We start from the raw sequence: 16,050 nt of genomic DNA, 5'->3' as shown, positions 1-16,050 counted from the left end.
CCACCACTGCAAAAAAAGACTCTTCCTTTAAATCATATGTAAACAAATGAACATTTCATCATCTGTGCATATAATTGGGCATCTTGAAAATACATATTACAAAAAATTAAAGCTCTATGTCAGTAGTGAGATTTATTTGCAATGTCAGAGAAAGAGTGTGAGGAAAAGGTTGAACTCATGGACAAACATCCCTCCAGCTGCCAGTGTGGCTGTGAGTGCGGTTAAGGACATTGGAGTTTATGCGCCGACCCCCACCGAAGAGGCTGCCAAGTTTAACAGGTCGCTGTACCGGGAAGAGAAGAGAAGAGAAGAGGGGGCAGAGCAGAGAAGAGCTATTTAAGAAAGCTAGCATTTGGAAGCTCTTTTAAACGGCGAGCAAGATGAAGGTCGCAGCTGCTTCTCTGGTGCTGCTTCTGAGTCTCGGAGCTTCAGGTGAGTACACGACACGTGAGCACGAGGTCATGAGCCAGAATGAGACAGTAAACATCAGGTCTGTGAGTCATGCTCTCATGTTTAACTGAATAACACTATCTGGCTTTAAGTGACCTTACATGGTACAGTGGTGTTTTGTGTGTAGTGTTACTGACTATAATACTTTTCTGATCAATTATTTCATAATATCTAAGGGTACATATTTCATTGTAGAGGGTTATGCTCTGAAGACTAGCTTCCTCTCAGTGATTGTCTTAGTGATGTAGCTTGAAGCACACAGAAATGCCCTGGTTATGTAATCTGTAATCTGTGACTTCCACCCCACAGGCTTCCCATTAGCCCAATGGAATGTGGCTCCTCTGGCCAACAAGGCCATCCAGATGTCTCTGGACCAGGTCAACGCTCAGTACGGGAGACTGCATCTCTTCAGGTTGACCAAGGGTTCCGTCAAGAGGGTGAGAACATCTTTAATGCCTTATGTCTGTTCTTGTGTTCCCACCTGCGACGTACTAAACCCAGCTCATCAAAGTGTTCTACGTAACTTGTTTACAGGTGGTTCCCATGGGGATGAACACACATGACCTGCTCATGAATTTCGCCGTGAGGGAGACGGACTGTCTGAAGACCTCTGGAGCCGATCCTCTGAACTGCAATTTCCGCAGAGGCTTCTTTGTGGTATGAGTCTCCTCTCTTCTCCTCTCAGCAAACACGCTCTAAGGGTTCAAGGCTCAAATTGTAGACGGTCGTGACCAGCAGCGAGGCGGGGGGTACCGGCCCCAAGTAGAGCATTGCCTTGCAATCCAGACACCTGTCCTTGCTTTGTTTCACATTCCTTTGAACACATAACTGCTAGATCAGAATGCGTGTTTAAGAACACTGTGTTCGTTTAGCCAGCCCAAGTGGCTTTGCCATAACTCTCTTGTAAATGGGAAAGGGGCAAAGTCGAAAGGACATGAATGTACACACGTCTCTATTATGACCAGTATGTCTTTTGGACTGATGTTGACCAGTGCAAATTCAAGTTCACTGAGTTCACAGCTGGGGTTGGCTGTCAGGAGCGGGGGGGGGGGGGGGGGGGGACTGTAGACAGACCTAATGCATGGTTGAGCAACCGCCGTTGTAACTGTGGAGAGACAGTGTTCAAATGATAGTCTCGATCATTTAACTGGTATTTGTTTTTAGGAAACGTACCCCAGTTCAAGTCTGGCTGAGGTGCTGCAATCCGGGAGGGACAGTGTTCTTTAACAGCCATTATGGTGACTCAGTGATGCCAGAGCCCAGAGAGTATTCTAACATGATTAAATGTTTGGTATTCTGACGTGGATTTGTTTATGAATGTTAATGAAGCGGTCTATTTGGAGCCACTTCTTGGGCTGTTCAGTCCGATTTGAGATATAAATCACAACTCCTGCAATAATGAGACATTTTAAATTGTATTAAAAGTCATTGTTTGGTTTAGAATGTTTATATGGAATATTATGATTGGAATATTTATCATTATTGCCGAATGTTTTACATCTTTCTTCAGCAACAACAACATTAATTTCATATTACTGGAGTGTTTAATCTCCTGGTCAGAAGCCTCTCCATTTCTTCTGTGTTTGAAATGTTTTCCTTTCAGAGACTAGACACACATAAACCTCCTAATGTTATCTACTGCTTTCCTCCCATCTTCTCATCTGGACCACATCTCAGACGGGAGCCTCCTGTAACTCCCGTGTGCGTGTATCTGGGGAGAATGCTCAGCTCGTCAGCCTCAGGTGCAGCCAGGACAGCTCCAGCTCCAGCTCCGAATCCAGCAGTGAAGAGGTGGGAGAGAGTGATGGGCTCTAAAGAAAGACACAGCCAATTGTCTCTGTGCAGAATGTATTTGAGACTATGTTATTCTCTTAAAAATGAATTTGAAGTTACCTGAGAGTAACATGCTAAAATAAAGAAGCATTTTAATTCTATACACTTAAGCCCTTTGGTGCTTTCTTACCTCATCATTGTTGTGTGCCAGGTTGGGAGAAGGACATGGGTTTACAACCCGTTTGCTCCAAGAGGTATGTCAGTCTGAATTTCTGTTTGCTCAAGAGACTTTCTGAGGTCTACTCCCCTCAGTCTGGTGGAACGCGGTTAGCCTGGCGCAGAGCACTGTAATCAAGCCTGCTGCTCTTGCTGGAGATGGGGCCGTTTCCAAGACATTTGATTTTGTGAACTGTGAACATTTGCGGCATTTTGTAAAAGTGCACCGTGCAGAAAGAGGAGTTATCTACCGTGCCTCATTATGGAATGGTTGATTTACTTGTCTGATTCACTGAGACTTTTGTATTGCTTCCTCAGAGCCCACCATCGCTCCATTTGTGGACATTCCCACTGGTGTACTGCAAGAGCTGCCGGGAACCCCCCTCAACAGATACAATGATATTAACCCAGGCAGGGTCTCCCCTCGAGGAGATAACTTTAGCAACCACCTGCAGTAGGTCAGAAAATGAACAGATCAGAAATAATCTGGAATGTCCTCTATCCTACAGTATATTTTCTGTTTCCAGTAAAGGTTTACTACTCAGCTTTAGCTCAGTATGTATAACATAATTTAAGTACACAGTATTATACTTGATTAAGCACTGGTATTGTATTAGCACAGGGAAATGTAAACATGTAAGTTCCTGTTGTTTTCTTTCTTAAATAAACACCATCATATTCTCTGCCAAACTGATAATCTGTCACGGTCACCATGTGAGTTTAAGACCAAGTAAGACACATACAGAGAGGTTTGTTTTCAACATGTATATATTGATCTTACATTGAAATGCATTTATATAGTGATTTTATCTTATAAGCAGAGACACTTTGACTTCATTTCCCCGATATGGTTTTTCAGAGATGTCCGATATTGGTCCCAGATAGCTTTCCAAACTTCAATACCGGTTATTTAATGCTTGTTTCGGCCACGTATAGGCAATAACTTTGTAATATGCATGAACATTTAAAATCCAGTATCGTCTAATGGAAATATGTGTAGATCATATATTCAGAGTCGGGACACGAGCAGCCGTGGTTACGGTCTCAGTGGAGCACCCGTGGTGAGTCTCCTGTGCGGCGTCTTGAAATGATCCGTTTTAGTGCAGCTGCACCCACTCCTCAGGCCACGGGGTCTGGACCTCTACAGCAATGGTGCTGTGTAGAGCGATGGCATGATTTCCCAAAGCTAATACTATATTAATGCTATTTTCTTGAATTATGGTACCTTCAAAATAAAAGGCTTTACAAGTATTGTCAAATTGAGCTCCCTCAGCATGCGGATCAAGCAGCAGGAAATAGCTGCTTACAGGCGAATGTAAGTAATGACTTCAACAACCTACATATTCTCTCCAAAGGTCCAGTCAGTGGAAGGCAGAGTTACAGGCAGGCTAAGCAGCTGGAAAATGTCCTTTTTTTTGTACAGACAGATACTGCAGTGATGACAGAAATTAGAGAATAAAAAGAACAAGGCTCAAACCATCACAGCACACTATACATCCAAATATGGGTGACAAATAGCATTTGTTAACGTTGAAAACACTTTCCCGCGGCTTGATTGAGATTGCCTGGTGAGATCTAGCCAGTAGTATAGCCAAGTTCTATTTTAATGGCAATCCACACAAGCTCTATCAAATGTGTTCAAAGTGTTAGAAAGCAACAAACACACCTCCGTACCCACATCTGGTTACATCCAACAAACTACAGACTTCCAGCTCCTTCACCCTTTTTAAATTCAAAACTTCTTGTCAAGGTATACGCCATCCTCTGGTCTAAATCCTCACGTCTCCTTCCTCTCCTCTATCCACCACACTGTCTTAAGTAAGGGCACCTCGGAAAAATCCTCCTTCATCTGTAGTCCTTGGCCGACGGTAGAGAGTCCTTCAGAAAGCATTAGACAAGCTTACAATTTGGAGAACATTCTAGAAATCACGTAACAAAGCATTGAAATGATTGGTCTGGGTAGAGTCTGTTTGCAGTCACAGTCAAAGGTGAGGAACGTCTGCGCCCACACACCTCCTCACCACAGACCATCTCGAAAGGCATCTTGTCCAGTACTCATCAGTCAGTCCAAACAGTAAAATAACACAATCTCTTCAAATATTAAATACATTTTCATATATAAAAAAGGCTAAAAACAAAAAAACCCACCCCTTTACCCCATGTACACACACACACACACACAACCAGAAATGTCTGCGATAGGTCCACACAGCAAGAACGTGTTCAAGAGAAGTCACTCGTAAGCTTGGATTGGTCACCCATTGCTCCGAATCCACTTGAAGTTATGAAGATATGAGAAGAGAGTCGAGTCAGGTGGTTTGGTATTTTTTTCAGTGTTAATGAATTAATAGATAATGATATTGGATAACTGTTAAGAATGCTGTTCCACCACAAAAAACCTCAAGAGGCTTCATGACAAGACGGTTGAGAAGAAATACTAGACTGATGTCTTGTATAGACCGTTAATCTTGCTGTCAGTCAGTGAGTAGCTAGGCTTGTCTCGTTGGCTAGTTTGTGAGTTTGGTGCCGTTGTCCCGTTTGGGCGGTGCCGGGGGAGGGCGGGGGGGGCCCTTCCGCAGCGTTGCATAGCCTGAGATGTTCCCTGATGAGTAGCCCCCCCCGCTGCCGTTCCCCTGCTGGTCCAGCAGCAGCTCCGGAGGGGGTGGGGGCAGCGCCATGTCATCCATGGTTGCCATGACTACCGGCTCGGGGTTGGTGAGCGAGCCCTGCCGGCTCCCCGACTTGCGCCTAAGCGTCCGGTGGAGGTCATCCAGGAAGTTGGGCTGGCCTTTGGGGGATGTGGGCGGGGACAGCGGGCGATGAACCTCCATCGCCGTGGGGATGGGGGCGCTGCCGTTGCTGCGGCGAGCCAGCGTGGGGGGCGGGGTCTTCTTCAAGGAGGCCCGGCCAGCACTCCAGATGTTGTTGCTATTGGATGAGGACTGGGGGGGCTGGGGGTTGACCACGGCCACTCGGGAGGCACTGCCATGGAGGTCAGTAGGCAGAGGGGGAGGCGGGGGCAGGTAATTGTCCACTGGGGGAGGGGGGAAGGCAAAGTCACACTCCGGAGGTGGAGGGGAGGGGAAGTCGCTCCCCACTTTCCCCACTTTGGCCTGCAGGGCCGGGGGCAGGTGGTTCAAGTTGAGCTTCCCCGGTTTGGGGGGTGCAGGCGGCCCCGAGGAGAGCGACCCGGAGGGGCTGGACCTGCTGACCAGATTCTCCAGCCGTGCCCGGGCCTCCAGGTACTCAGCAGACGAGTCGGCCTTGATGCTGGAGTTGCGCTGGGGAGTTGGCGGAGGTTTCTTGAAGGAGCCCGTGGGGGATTTCTTTACAGGCGAGCTCCCAGCTTTAAACAAGGACATGGGAGGCAAGGGTGGAGGTGGAGGCAGTGCCGGTCCAGGCCCTGGTGCAGGAGGAGGAGGAGGAGGTGGAGCCAGCCCAGGCCCTGGTGCAGGTGGAGGAGGTGGAGGAGGAGGAGGAGGAGGTGGAGGAGGTGGAGCCAGCCCAGGCCCTGGTGCAGGTGGAGGAGGTGGAGCCAGCCCAGGCCCTGGTGCAGGAGGAGGAGGTGGAGGAGGAGGGGGAGGAGGTGCAGGAGCTGGGGAGAAGCCCAGGCTGTTATCAGGAGGGGGTGGGGGGAACTCTGGAGACTGTGCCTGGACACCTCCTCCTCTCTGCCACTTGGGCTTGGCCTTCACCGTCGGGGGCGACTGCGGTGCCTTGTGGCTGTCCACGTGATTGGTGGTTGCTCCTGGAAACTGACTGGCCAGCTGTTTGACCAGAGAAGAGGGGGCCGTGCCCCTGGAGAGGCTGTGCTGTTTGGGGAGGGTGGGCGGCGGCTGGCTCTTCATGGGCGCTGACGAGAGCACAGGAGGAGGAGGAGGAGGAGGGGGAGGTGGAGGGCTGGGAGCAGGCAGGGGAGTAACTGCAGTGGGAAAGACTGCTGGACCCGGAGGTTTACGGGCCGTCAGAGGGGGGAAGACTTTGGGTGGGGCGGGAGGTGGAAAGACCGCCAGGAGGGGAGGAGGAGGTGGTGGTGGAGGAGGAGGGGGTGGAGGGGCGTGAGCCTGTTGCTGTTGCGGGGGCAACGGGGGTGCAGGAGGTGCTGGCGGAGGAGGCGGTGGAGGAGGTGGAGGGGGAGGAGGAGCAGACTGCGTGTGCAGCTGGGGAGGTGGGGAGGGGGAGAGGTCGGGGGGAGGGGAGGGGAACCTCTGGAAGCCGTTGGCAGAGGGCTTAGGAGGGACGTGTGCCACTGGAGGGCCTGGAGGAGGTGGAGGTGGAGGAGGGGGGAAGCCGTTGCTCTGCGACGGGGGAAGTGGCATGTGGGCTCCAGCCGCGGGCCCGCGCTTCAGCGACGCCATGGCCGACCCCGGAGCAGGCATGCTGGCTGGAGGGGGGGGAGGAGGCGGTGGAGGAGGGGGCGTGTTAGCCGCCTGGGGCCAGGCAGCGGTGTTGAGCTGGGGCTTGGCTGCCTGAGGAGGTGGGGTGGGGAGCTGGGCGGCGTGAGGCTGCCGTGAGGAGGCGCCCTCCTTCTGCTGCAGGCGGGTGATGGTGCTGTACTTGGCAAAGACGGTGGGGTTGCTGGAGTGGTGGTGGTGCGGCGCGGTGCTGAAGGCTGGAGGAGGAAGGCTGCACACGGGCGGTGGGGGAGGAGGAGGAGGAGGAGGAGGAGGAGGAGGAGGAGGCGCACACACCACTGGGGTCATGGGCTGAGTTTGGGCTGCTGGCTGGACCTCGGTGAGGGTCTGGAGCTGAACCTGACTCTGGGGGGGAAGACATGGAGGCTGAGGGGAGGGTGGGGCAGGTGGAGGCTGAGGGGTGGGTGGAGAGGGGGGCTGAAGGATGTGAGGGGTAGGTGGGAGTGGAGGGATGTATGCAGTAGGTAGGGGTTGAGGGGCAGGTGGAGCTGGGGGTACATGTGGAATAGATGGGGGTGGAGGGGCGTGTGGGGTGGATGGGGGTGGGGGTACGTGTGGGGTGGATGGGGGTGGGGGTACGTGTGGGGTGGATGGGGGTGGGGGTACGTGTGGGGTGGATGGGGGTGGGGGTACGTGTGGGGTGGATGGGGGTGGGGGTACGTGTGGGGTGGATGGGGGTGGGGGTACGTGTGGGGTGGATGGGGGTGGGGGTACGTGTGGGGTGGATGGGGGTGGGGGTACGTGTGGGGTGGATGGGGGTGGGGGTACGTGTGGGGTAGACTGTGGTAGAGGGGCATGTGGCGTAGGTGGGGGTTGATGGCTGAGGGGAACAGGTGGGGGCTGGGGTGTGTGTGGGGTAGGTTGGGGCTGGGGTGTGTGTGGGGGGTGTGGGGGATGTGAGCTCTGGTGGTGAGAGGACTGATGGGAGTGGGAGCTGTGGGAGGTGTGGGAGGTGTGGGAGATGCTGGAGGATCGGCTCGACTCAGACCTCATCTGAAAAAGAAGAGAGAAACGGGTCAGAACCTTGTTAATAACATACTGGTGTCTAGCCTAGCAGCTAGTGCCTAGCACTGCATGTTCTCCATCTCTCCTTCCTCCACTGCATCCATATGTCAATGGCCCTCTGAAACTCATTTGTTTTCTTAGCTGCACTGTCCAACTGTTGCTTATCTTTTTTTATAATTATAATTTATTTTAATTATATATAGTTGTATTATTATTTCTTTCTTTTATTTCCGTATCTCATGCCATGCCAAGGGACAACGGATGAAAACTAGCTAACCTAGCTAATTCCGGTGCATTTACATTTTTCTTGAAAATGTTTATCAATGTACACTGTCCCTTTTCAAATAAACGTATCAATGAGTTTAGCCAACTGAGTTAGTTAAAGCCGCTCTTATGATCCAATACAGACGACAGATGGAGAAGAGAATGGATTAAACTAGGCCCCAGTTGTGATGAGAGAAGGCTCCAGTGAAGAGGAGAGTTGCAGGGCCCCCACGGTTCCTAACACACTCACAGAGGCTGGCCTGGTGGAGCGAGGGGTTAGAGGTCACACTCACCCGACTGTTCTCCTCCATCTGGGTGCCTCTCTTCCAGGCCTCGGAGAAGATGGAGCTGACCACGCTCTGGGAGCGCGCGTGGCTGGAGGACGTGCCGTCGGACAGGCCGCTGTCTGTCACGCTCGAGTGGTTCGACTGAGACTCTGGAACAGACACGAGCACAGAGAGACGTCAGGTGAGAACGCTGGGCTCATGCACTATGACCTATGACCTATGACCTTTGACACTTCACCTTCTGACTGGATGGGGACTCCTCCGTCACCCTGAATAAATAGCAGTTCTTTGGTGAAACTGTTTTGAAACTAGAGCCAGTATCCACTAGATAATAATAATAATAATAATAATAATAATAATAATAATAATAATAATAATAATTCATTTAATTTATAGTGCAGTCTACATTCAACTGATTCTTATAGTGCTACAATAAAACATAGTTAGAAAAACATTGTTAAAAACACAATTTAAAAACATAGTTTAAAAACATAGCTTTAAAAAGGGAAGAGGGCAGTGTTGTTGTGCTGTTCTGATCCCAAGGGCTGATGACTCACCAGGGATGCTGGCCGAGCTGGAGGCGGACCTGATGCTGGAGCTGGACAGAGACGCCCAGTCATACGCTGCCTCTGTGCGCTTCATGGCCTCCTGGTAGTTCACATACAGCTGCTTTCCATACTGTTGAAACGCACGCACACATACACACACACACACACACACACACACACACACACACACACAGACACACACGCACGCACGCACACACACACACACACACACACACACACACACACACACACACACACAAACACACACAAACACACACACACAAACACACACACACAAAGAGTCTGTAAGGGCTTGATCATAGATTCAATAGGCAGGCGTAACACATCCGCAGTAAGTGACATGAAGGCTACACGTGTCTGTTACCTTGGCGATACGTATTCCGTTGACCCATTGGTGGAGGGTTCTGACGTCATCACAGCACAGGTACTTGATGTACTGAGATTTCTTTTGAATCTGGGGGTGCTGGGAAACACAATGGAAGAAAGGTTAGTATGAGAACCTCAATGGTCTTGTTAGTAGGGGTGTGTTCAAAATATCGATACGGGGATACATCGTCGTGGGCCTCTTCACGATGCGTGTATCGATACGGAGGCGTCCGTATCGATACTTCACGTGCAATTTTTTTTTTTTTTTGTCTGTTTCTTTGTACAGCGTCTACTTGGTTCATGTGCCTGCCTGCATACTTTGCCCATCATCCAGTTGATGGTATAATTTGAAAGCAGAGTTTCTGTAGAATCCACATGAGGTGACAAATATGTTATGATGTACTGTCAAGGAGTTACAGGCAATTTTTTTTTGTTATAAGCCTAAAATATCGGGATACGTATCGTATACGTACGTATCGCATGTATCGCGATACATATCGTATCGCGACCCCTGTATCGGGATGCGTATCGTATCGCGAGGTGGTTGGCGATACCCACCCCTACTTGTTAGGCAGATACTGTGTGACCATTTTACACAAAACAGACATGTTGCAGTTAAATGTTCCTAAATCGGATAATTTTCTTGTAGCACTGGCTGAGGCTTGAAGTCTGAAGGTTGTGTCTCTCATCACTGACAGGAAGTGACCATGTACAACCAGAGAGTCTAATATGTAAAAGCAAGTGTGTCCATGGTTATGGTCTGTGATGTAGGCTCTGCTCCTTCACCACTTTAGTCACTTGAGTTATTTTCCACTAGGTGGCAGCACATGACCAATGCTGTTTCTGTCGTCACACTGCAGCAGATGTCTGCTTCTGTTTCTAGAGGCCAATACAGGATTTGTGAGCGTCAGAACTGTCATATTTTGAAAGGGACTCAGCTTTAAAAAGGGAGCTTGGTGAAGAAGGCTGTGGCAGGATACAATGGCTCAGCTCACCCGAGATGTGCCATGACAATGATCCTCAGAGAAAACAGATTATGCCTGCAGCAGAACAGTAGAGGTGGGCAAATAATGCTGCGAGGAAACCTGACTTGAGATTCATATGATTCTCAGTCAACGCTCACTTTGTATTAACTTAATCTGCTGCAGCAGGATTTGAGGTAGAGTTTAAAAATAGAAACCCTACTTCTTCATGTATGCACTGCGGGTTTCTTTTAACCCCACTACCATTAAATAAAACACTTTCTGGAAGTCCATCAGTGCTAAGTGTGTTTGATCATTTCTAATGGGTTTCTTGAGATGACCACCATCAGCAGGTCTCTGTTCCCCCTCCCCACTCCTGACCCAAAGCCCCTGTGAGAGCCAAGACTTCCTCCCCCTTCAGCCTGTGCCCTGGTCTAAGAGGCACTTCCACAGGAAGACATCATTCTCCCTCTATGAGGCTCTGTCTCCTCTTGGGGTGAGGGGTCCTGATGGAAAGTGGTATTTATAGTCGGGCAGTGGCGCGGCTGACACAGCCGTCTGGCAGATGGCTCTGATATATGATCTGTCCTTAGCGATGGTTGTGATGAAGGAGTAATGTCATTAAGGCACACAAGATGGCCCTGTCACGGACTCTAGGGGATGAAGCCATTTAGAGAACACATCCACTGTAACAGGGTGATGTGTGTATTGTGTGTGTGTAGGGGGAGGGGCAGTTGCGTGCATGAGTGAGTGAGTGTGAATGTGTGTGTGTGTGTGTGTGTGTGTGTGTGTGTGTGTGTGTGTGTGTGTGTGCATATTTATATCTTCACGCTTGTTTAGCATCACCCTTTGCTGGCAGCCCATATTTATTTATGGAGGAGATAAGATATTTTTCAGGTTGCGTGACATGAAATGTGATCATTTCATAAATCACACAAAGGCTTATCTTTGGAATTATAAGCAGTTCGATCACATAAACCATACCAAATGTATTTACGGAAGTGTGCTTGCAAGATCTGTGTCTTATTTCTTTCTCCACCTGATGCTCAAAATCCCTCCCAGCCCACTACCATAGAGACACACTGGTTCACACTCAGAGACACACTCAGTAAGTTTACATGATGGTATCAATTCGAATCTAGCTTTATTTGGACAATGCTATTTTTTGGGGCAACTGCTATTATCCTAATACATCTGGCAGTGAATCAAATCATTGGCCGAAAGCATGTCATATCCCAGTACGATAGGTGGCGCTGTTTTCATTACAACTAGTGGTGATACAGCCATTTCCGCTTGACCTCTTCACCACTACCAACAACAACAAGAAAGATGGCGAATGTAGAGCAAGGTGAAGCTACGCCCCTCTACATTTCGTGCATGATGACAATAGGAGTACTGCGAATGCAAACGGCGCTATTATCGTTATTAAATTATCTTATCTTTCGACTTCCGGGTCACGACCTGGGAGGGAGGCAGGATCTCAAACATGCGCAAAGAGGCAGAGTCCAGTTCCTAGTCCAATTCACCATTTACAAGCGTGCAATGTCCGAATTATCAACCGACTCGGATCCAGTTATCTCGCGGTGTTGATTGGATCGTAGTCGGGCCGCAATTGTTCGAAGAAAGGTGTTTACAAGAAAGGGATAATTCTATTTCAGTCCAAATAAGCCAGTAATTTCGAATCCATGTAACCATACTGACTGGTTCACACTCAGACACACTGGTTCACACTCAGATACACTGGTTCACACCCAGATACACACTGGATCACACTCAGATACACACTGGCTCACACTCAGATACACACTGGATCACACTCAGAGACACACTGGATCACACTCAGATACACACTGGTTCACCCTCAGACACTGGTTCACACTCAGACACACTGGATCACACTCAGATACACACTGGCTCACACTCAGATACACACTGGTTCACACTCAGAGACACACTGGATCACACTCAGATACACACTGGTTCACCCTCAGACACTGGTTCACACTCAGACACACTGGTTCACACTCAGATACACACTGGTTACCACTCAGATACACACTGGTTCACCCTCATAGACACACTGGTTCCCACTCAGATACACACTGGATCACACTCAGATACACACTGGATCACACTCAGATACACACTTGTTCCCACTCAGATACACACTGGTTCACACCCAGATACACACTGGATCACACTCAGATACACACTGGTTCACACCCAGATACACACTGGTTCACACCCAGATACACACTGGATCACACTCAGATACACACTGGCTCACACTCAGATACACACTGGATCACACTCAGATACACACTGGCTCACACCCAGATACACACTGGCTCACACTCATAGACACACTGGTTCACACCCAGATACACACTGGTTCCCACTCAGATACACACTGGCTCACACTCAGATACACACTGGATCACACTCAGATACACACTGGTTCACACCCAGATACACACTGGTTCACACCCAGATACACACTGGATCACACTCAGATACACAATGGCTCACACTCAGATACACACTGGATCACACTCAGATACACACTGGTTCACACTCAGATACACACTGGTTCACCCTCAGACACACTCGATCACACTCAGATACACACTCGATCACACTCAGATACACACTGGATCACACTCAGATACACACTGGATCACACTCAGATACACACTGGTTCACACCCAGATACACACTGGTTCACACCCAGATACACACTGGTTCACACTCAGATACACACTGGTTCACACCCAGATACACACTGGATCACACCCAGATACACACTGGTTCACACTCAGATACACACTGGATCACACTCAGATACACACTGGATCACACTCAGATACACACTGGATCACACTCAGATACACACTGGATCACACTCAGATACACACTGGATCACACTCAGATACACACTGGATCACACTCAGATACACACATACAGTGACTGTTTACCTTCAGGGCCAGGCAGTAGTCCGTAGGAGCCTTGTATTTGCTGCGGTAGTCCTGGCCATAGTACACATTCACATGGTCCAACTGCAGAAAGCACACTAGATCTCTGGAAGCCTACGGACAGAATAGGAAAACAAACAACACACACACACACACACACACACACACACACACACACACACACACACACACACACACACACACACACACACACACACACACACACACACACACACACACACACATTAACACTGTCATTTTGCATTAATCAGACAGCAAATCCAACTCCCTATACATTTGGGTGATTCTGCAGTATCATTTTCAATGGAATCCAATGCCTCTCCCTGATCCTCTGTACAGCAGAGACGATAGAGCAGGAGGTGGAGTCTGCCAGCAGGTGGCGCTGTGGCCATAAAGGTTGAAAGCACCACTGTGCTGTACAGGGATGGAGAGCAGAGTGATGCTGAGCTGGACTACTGCTGCTGCTACTGCATCATCTTCAGATACAGTCAGCTACTCTACAGCAGGACAGGGGTCAACGACAGTGAGGGGTCTGTGATGCAACACGACAGGAAGCTATCACTCATCACCAGCATAAACAGGAAATGCCTCTGGGGGGGGGGGGGGGGGGTCTCTGATATCGGGGAAAACTGCCAAGTGCACCGCACACACACACACACACACACACACACACACATCTCTGCATCTCTGAGAAACTGACCTTGGCCTTGCCCTTAGGCACAAAGTAGATGCCGGATGCACGCAGCAGGAAGTAACGCTTCTTCCAGGACTTTTTCCCATCATCCTTCAGCCACAGAATGCCCTCGATCTCAGGGACACACACCGAGCTGCCACAGAAACACTCCTGCAGGACACACACACAGAAGCAAAAGAAAAGGCCGTTTTTAAATGCAAAAAGACCAAATCTCAGTTTTCCTGGGCCAGTACGTGCACAGCTAGTGCGAGAGTATTACCGTGTGTGAGTGTATGTGTATGAGTGTGACTGTTTGTGTGTGACTGTTTGTGTGTGTGTGTGTGTGTGTGTGAGTGTGAGTGTGAGTGTGAGTGTGTGTGTGTGTGTGTGTGTGTGTGTGTGTGTGAGTGTTTGTGTCTATGTATGTGTGTGAGTGTGTGTGTCTATGTCTATGTGTGTGTATGTGTGTGAGTGAATGTATATGTATCTGTGTGAGTGTGTGTGTATGTCTATGTGTGTGTGAGTGTATGTGTATGTATATCTGTGTGTGTGTGTGTGTGTGAGTGTATGTGTGTGAGTGTATGTATATCTGTGTGTGTGTGTGTGAGTGTATGTGTGTGAGTGTATGTATATCTGTGTGTGTGTGTGTGAGTGTATGTGTGTGAGTGTATGTATATCTGTTTGTGTGTGTGTGTGTATGTATATCTGTGTGTGTGTGTCTGTGTGTGTGTGTGTGTGTGTGTGTGTGTGTGTGTGTGTGTGTGTGTGTGTGTGTGTGTGTGTGCGCGCTTCTCACCTCCAGCAGGGCTTCTTTGTTTCTGTCTGCCATCTCAGACGTCTCCTTCCTCCCCAGCAGGTAGTTCTGCAGACACGAGCAGTGTTTACTATTGTTTACTGACACCACTACAGACAGCAGGTCTGTTCTGCAGACACGAGCAGTGTTTACTATTGTTTACTGACACCACTACAGACAGCAGGTCTGTTCTGCAGACACGAGCAGTGTTTACTATTGTTTACTGACACCACTACAGACAGCAGCAGTGTTTACTATTGTTTACTGACACCACTACAGACAGCAGGTAGTTCTGCAGACACGAGCACTGTTTACTGACACCACTACAGACAGCAGCATCTCTACTTAACAACCTGACTGTTCTGCAGAGATCGGACACTTCCCCTATGCACAGACAGACACGAGCAGTGTTTACTATGCTTTTAATGACACCACTACAGACACGAGCAGTGTTTACTATGCTTTAATGACACCACTACAGACAGCAGGTCTGTTCTGCAGACACGAGCAGTGTTTACTATGCTTTTAATGACACCATTACAGACAGCAGCATCTCTACTAAACAACCTGACTGTTCTGCAGAGATCGGACCCTTTCCCCGTGCACACACACACACTCATGGCTGCATTACAAAGCATTCATAAAACATGACAGTCAGTCATACATAATTTCACAAACACACTACTGAATGTCTTATAAAGGCAGTCCACAGACAGTTTGTGCGTGGGGTGTGTGTGGGGTTTATCGGGCAGTGTGCCGGTGACTACTGCATTATACATGACCTTCATTCATGTCTGTAACCTAGATCTGACCCCACACACACACACACACGTACACACACGTACACACACCCGCACTACGTCTGTGTGTAACATTCTCAGTACGAGAGGGAGTAAGTGAAAGTTGCCATGTTTGCCAGAGGGTGAAAAGTAGGCCATGAACTTGTGAAGTAAAGAGAAGCTCTTGAGCGATGATGGTGAGTGTGTGTGTGTGTGTGAGAGAGAGATAGTGCTGGTGCTGGGTAGATCTGTACTTAGTTCATGTGATAAATGGGGTAGTTTTACTGTCACACTGATCTCTATATGTAAACACATGTGTGTGACTGTGGGCCTTTGGCATACCTGGGGGTTCTTGAACAGGGCATACTTCTCAATGCGCTCGATGAACATGAGTTTGTTCTGACTGTCTCTGGTCCAGTTCAACAGATTCTCCACCAGATTCTCATGGTCCTCAAAGATGCGCTCTGAATATGGGAGGGAGAAATAGAATCCATCAAAACCAGT

At 49.0% G+C, this 16,050-nt stretch overlaps 2 protein-coding genes across 3 annotated transcripts in view; one reads left to right on the top strand and one right to left on the bottom strand.

Moving 5' to 3' along the window:
- Window positions 1-346: 346 nt before the first annotated feature.
- Window positions 347-3,036, top strand: spp2 (secreted phosphoprotein 2). Of its 2 annotated transcripts, XM_080834020.1 has the most exons (6): window positions 347-432; window positions 760-887; window positions 985-1,107; window positions 2,128-2,241; window positions 2,435-2,477; window positions 2,758-2,980. In XM_080834020.1, exons 1-6 carry the CDS (start codon window positions 381-383, stop codon window positions 2,895-2,897), a joined length of 600 nt encoding a protein of 199 aa, XP_080690146.1. In that variant the 5' UTR covers window positions 347-380; the 3' UTR covers window positions 2,898-2,980. The 2 variants fall into 2 exon arrangements, with proteins under 2 accessions (XP_080690146.1, XP_080690145.1); XM_080834019.1 differs by lacking the exon at window positions 2,435-2,477 and having other exon boundaries at window positions 2,758-3,036.
- A 1,895-nt stretch (window positions 3,037-4,931) lies between these two features.
- The window catches only part of raph1b (Ras association (RalGDS/AF-6) and pleckstrin homology domains 1b), a 50,524-nt gene continuing 39,405 nt past the window's right edge, over window positions 4,932-16,050 (bottom strand). The window contains exons 9-17 of the mRNA XM_080835316.1: window positions 15,889-16,010; window positions 14,771-14,836; window positions 14,002-14,145; window positions 13,284-13,394; window positions 9,344-9,442; window positions 8,968-9,088; window positions 8,417-8,559; window positions 7,581-7,847; window positions 4,932-7,409 (exon numbers count right to left, since the gene is read on the bottom strand). Of these exons, the coding sequence (XP_080691442.1) occupies window positions 4,947-7,409; window positions 7,581-7,847; window positions 8,417-8,559; window positions 8,968-9,088; window positions 9,344-9,442; window positions 13,284-13,394; window positions 14,002-14,145; window positions 14,771-14,836; window positions 15,889-16,010 (3,536 nt within the window). The 3' untranslated portion in view covers window positions 4,932-4,946. The remainder of the gene's footprint in view (window positions 7,410-7,580; window positions 7,848-8,416; window positions 8,560-8,967; window positions 9,089-9,343; window positions 9,443-13,283; window positions 13,395-14,001; window positions 14,146-14,770; window positions 14,837-15,888; window positions 16,011-16,050) is intronic.

This window comes from Sprattus sprattus, assembly GCF_963457725.1.
Source record: "Sprattus sprattus genome assembly, chromosome: 3".
Classification (NCBI taxonomy): domain Eukaryota; kingdom Metazoa; phylum Chordata; class Actinopteri; order Clupeiformes; family Clupeidae; genus Sprattus; species Sprattus sprattus.
The sequence above is the reverse complement of the archived record's forward strand: the minus strand, read 5'-3'. Positions and strand labels throughout refer to the sequence as shown.

Excerpts from the sequence above, each read along its gene's own strand:
- spp2 (XM_080834019.1), top strand. The coding sequence starts at position 381 with ATGAAGGTCGCAGCTGCTTCTCTGGTGCTGCTTCTGAGTCTCGGAGCT. Across the intron at positions 888-984 it reads CCAAGGGTTCCGTCAAGAGG|GTGGTTCCCATGGGGATGAA; the intron begins GTGAGAACATCT and ends ACTTGTTTACAG. Across the intron at positions 1,108-2,127 it reads TCCGCAGAGGCTTCTTTGTG|ACGGGAGCCTCCTGTAACTC; the intron begins GTATGAGTCTCC and ends ACCACATCTCAG.